This window comes from Rhagoletis pomonella, unplaced genomic scaffold (genome assembly GCF_013731165.1).
Source record: "Rhagoletis pomonella isolate Grant_MI unplaced genomic scaffold, Rhpom_1.0 Rhpom_scaffold_00002, whole genome shotgun sequence".
NCBI classification, from domain to species: domain Eukaryota; kingdom Metazoa; phylum Arthropoda; class Insecta; order Diptera; family Tephritidae; genus Rhagoletis; species Rhagoletis pomonella.
This window is the reverse complement of record NW_023458556.1, coordinates 18,690,089-18,694,593: the sequence shown is the minus strand read 5'-3', so window position 1 is coordinate 18,694,593 and position 4,505 is coordinate 18,690,089. Positions and strand designations below refer to the sequence as shown.

General features: G+C 36.4%; 1 protein-coding gene across 2 annotated transcripts in view; it reads right to left on the bottom strand.

Annotated features, from left to right (window-relative positions):
* Positions 1 to 1,357, bottom strand: part of LOC118733208 (tRNA methyltransferase 10 homolog A) — a 4,875-nt gene extending 3,518 nt beyond the window's left edge. The window contains exons 1-2 of one of the 2 annotated variants that reach the window (XM_036462513.1): positions 533 to 1,357; positions 74 to 412 (exon numbers count right to left, since the gene is read on the bottom strand). In XM_036462513.1, the coding sequence (XP_036318406.1) occupies positions 74 to 412; positions 533 to 869 (676 nt within the window). In that variant the 5' untranslated portion in view covers positions 870 to 1,357. Of the gene's footprint in view, positions 1 to 73 lie in introns of both variants that reach the window. The other variant, XM_036462511.1, reaches the window with a different exon arrangement.
* Between the last annotated feature and the right edge of the window lie 3,148 nt (positions 1,358 to 4,505).

The following is a 4,505-nucleotide window of genomic DNA, read 5'->3' as shown; positions in this document are numbered from 1 at the left end:
TAAAATATATATTTGTATGAGATAAATTTAAATGAATCTATATCATGTAATATCTAGAATTTAAATTATATACCATGAAATGTGCTTAGCACCGCACGTGTTTTCATATTAACGTGTTCGCTCAGCGGTAATCGCGCGGTACGCAGTCCGATTTCAGTCGCTCTTTTATGGCACAGGCCCTTATGATGATTATGATCAACCAAACCTCCAATCACATATACAAAATCCCCTTCAATACGATCTAGCACAGTGTCAGACTCACAAGTGAGATACACTATCTTCTGCTTTGGGAAGACATCATTGTGCGTTTGGTCGAAATGGTATTTTAAATGCCAATTCTCCCAACCATCATTTCGTTTAAGGCTACTATGAATTCGTCCGTCAGTTTTGATGCCGGTGATATGCAGATGACCTGGACATTTGGAACGACGGTTAATCGTATAAATGCGTAGGCACTGTTTGATACATTTCGACACGTCGCGATCAAGCATCAAATCGTCGTAGTCCAAATCTATAGCAACACAAAGCTTACCCGTCTGCTGCTCAGTGCACTGAAGTTGACGTTTCTTTAACTCTTTTCGTGACGGTCCAACACGTGCTGGTAATCCTTGAGCATGTGCTTCAAGACGCTTTTGTTTCTGCCTTTCACGCTCTTTCAGGCGTCGGACTTTTTTTAGCTCTTCGTATTTTTCCAATCTTTTCTGTTTCTTCAATTGATTCTTACTCAGTGGGGTTGCAGGCGTTTCTCCAGGTCCTCGCGGTTTTGTTTCGATTCCGGATTCATTTTCTGTTTGCTGCTTGGCATCTCCAATTTTTTGCAATTTTATATGCGGCCCTAAACTTTCTTCCGGCATTTTTGTTTTTATCATGCATCAGCTGAGCGAAATTCGTGCAAAACGTAGGCAAAAAGAAAAGCAGAGCTGTTAAAAGTGTTAGAGCGTTATAAACCGAAATTATAGTTCGGTCAGAATGGGCACTGGGAGGCGAAAGCCGGCAAGGTATTCGAAGTTGCGTCCATTACCGGCGGTCTTCACGTGCTGGCAAATCTCCCTTGCGTGACGATGCATATTTGGCCTGAAAAACTCGAAATGTGTGAAAAAAGTGTGCTGTCAAATGCCCAGTCAACAAAACTCTATCTCGCTTGCAAGACGCCCCTTTCAAGTTGTTGCGCATGTAAATCCAAATTAGCTGTTCTTTATTATCGCCCAGATAGTAAAGGCCCCGCCAGATAGAAAATCTTTTCTGCGCCGCAGGATGCTTTTGACATGGTGAGACGGCACAATGGGCAAGTTTTTAAGACGCAACTGTTTACCTCAACTGTTGCGGAAATACTGTCAATTGTTGAATTAAACAGTTACGCCTTAGAGACGGTATTATACACAAACTGTGAAACGAGTTGCTGATATTTATAAACAAGCAAAATCAAATAAAAGATCACAAAAAGAAAAATATTTATTAACATGATTCAATAATTAAAGCTTTGCTCACTAGTGACATTCGAGTTTTGACACTCTCTTAACTCCCTTACAAAAGATTGCACACACACTCTCATTCACATGCTAAGGCAGCCAATTTTGTCAAGAGGGAGCGAGAAAACTCTTTTCTGAGCAATCCTTTTATTATTGCACCATGGTTTATTAAGCCAAAAATATATACATCTATCTACGTATGTACATTGGAGTAATCCAAAAATGCATGTGGAAAAGTAAAGTCGGAATTTTAATGCCCTCACGCAAAGAACGTAAATGTACAAAGAACGTAAATGTATAAGAAGCGACAACTCGTTACTTTGAAAATGTGCCGGGACGATTTTGACCGTATCTGAAAGGTTGAGATGAGGAGTTCGTCTCCCTTTTAACTCTGTCCGCGGCAGATTTTTGATTTTCGCCACGAATGCGGAAAAAGCAAACAAAACAGAAGAAAAGCGGCAAATGTGAATGTCGGTGATTATTTTGCACAAGTGATTGAAAAATTTATTTTAATTTAGAAAATACATAAATGGAGGTGCAAAATATAAAATATTCAGTGAATGTGTAAGATACTGACGTGCCTGTTTGTGAAAGTGTCCTTATTAATAATAAAAAGTGTTTGTGAGTGCAAAGTGTTCGTCAACAAGTGTCGATTGTTGGCGTCTGTGGATAAAAAGTGTTCATTATTTTAAACAAAACCAGTGTACTTTTATATAAAAATGCATTAGTTTAATAAGAAATCTATGCATTTATATATGAGTGTACTTATGTTTTGTTTTCATCTGGAAATTTACATATTTAAAGTGTGCAAAAAGATGGTGTGTTGGGAGATTTGATGGATAAAGTGTGTATACGGCGGCTTTATTACAAAACCAATGTTTATTATATACAGACGGCATAAGTTTAATTTAAATCTATGCATTTATACTTGAGTATGCATACATTTTGTTATTATCGGGCAAGAATAAATGGTTTCAAATTTTTTGTTTATATGCATGCAAAAAATAAACGCATAAATGTGAAACATAAGTTGTCTCCGTCTTTCTTACATCATCCGCCAAAACAAACGCGTAAATGTGAAACATAAGTTGTGTCCGTCTTTCCCACGTCCTCCGCCATCTTTATCTTGACAAATTCTTAAATTCCTGCGAAATGCCGCGTCCTGACATATTTACGCGCATACATATGTATGTTTACAGTAGGCTACTCCTAACTTGAATATCTGTACCTCTATTCTGCTTGTTGCCGGATATTTTGTAACCAGCAAATTTTGTTACCAAACATTGTTAGCACTTCTTGTAACCGCAATTCAAGGTACCTTGGTAACGTTTCAATGTATTCAGCATTCCAGCTATGAAGTTTTGTAGAAATTATGTTGTTGCATTTTTCATGGGGCAATATTTTTTCCCCTGCTTATGAGATGGTAACAAATTTTACTGGTTACAAAAGTGCGCAGAATGTGAAAAGAGTTTATAAAAGAGAGGAGCTTTATTATCCGTTAAAAAATCTGATTACCAACGCAGAATGGGCTTGTTAGGTCGGTGTTATGCAGACAAACTTTTGTTTGCCAAATTAAATGGCGGCTGCTTAGTTTGCTCGGAGGTGGTTATGTCGAGTTTGGCACAGGGTTGCACGTTCATTATGGTTTTCATGGCTATTGCCAACACGAAATGAGAATTTCAGATGTACATAACGCGCAAAATTTAAAATTTTTGTATATGACAACACCGAATTTGCTGCAGTTTGACCAAACAAAATTAGTTTGCTGTGAGAGTCGCCAAACTCGCTCTCTCCGAGTTTGCTGCAACAACAATTGCACGCAGTTTGCCAAACAAAATTTCTGCATAACACCGACCTTAATGTACGATTTTTTGTGTTTGTCGCTTTTGATGATAGTAAACAAAATTTGTGTTACCAACGCAGAATTGGTCTGTATGTATACACTCACTTATACATGCTTCGTAGCTTCGTAGCTTCGCAATTATCAATAATGCAAAATAATTAAATTTTTTGAATTCGTATACATGTTGCTCGTAGTATCAAGAGTCAACTGTAAACAAATCGTAAGCGATCGGTTTACAAAAATTTTAAAATTGATGACCGAAGCTGGTGAATGCAACCATGTTGCCAAATTACATTTGTTGTAAAACCACTTATGTATGTGATTTTAGAAGTTTTGGGTTTACAACAAAATATCATGGGTCATTTGTGCAAAAAATTGATGTTTATTTTGTTTTTTATTAAAATAAAATCTTAAACAACTAATTAATAATTTAAAAGTTGGAAAACCACTGCGATTTAGAAGTTTACAGAATAAATGTCTTAACTCGAGATAAGTTATTTTTGCAAAAGTCCTCAAATTTTACTGCTGAGTTGCAACTTTTCATTTGACTGGCTGTGATTTCTTCAATTTTACATTTTAGAATTTTTGTGGCCCTCGCGCAGAAGTTGCGCTTGTGGGCGATGAGTTTGCGGGGAGAAGTATGGTCATTGAATTTATGAATGAATGAGTTTGACCTTGAAGAATATGCGCATGCGTTTATGAATGAATTTGTTATTGTTGTATTTTAGTGGCATATGCGTATATGTACATATGTACGTATGTACGTATGTTTGCATGGATGTAGAAACATACACATGTTAGGAGGAAAATCGCAAGAGTACATTTGTACAAATTGATGTAAATTATTTTTTGATTATAAATGTACATTTGGTTGATATAAAAAGGGTAGTTTCATCCATAAATTAGAACTTTACAATTTCCATAATAAAGAGGAAGCTTCTAAAGGTCTTGCATAGCGCATGTATTTAATTTACTTATATTTGTTTAAAATTATAAAATAAAATAAATCTATGCACATGCGCATGCAAATTGTTAAATGCCATCAGCAAATAAACAAAAAGAGCTGCGGCCATGTTTTTTCTCATTTCATTTTATTATTTCTATCATCGGTAACTTTTTCTTAACGTTCTTTATCGCCGCGAAACCATATGTGCGGCGAATTCATTTACGAAAATGGATGTTAAAACGGACGC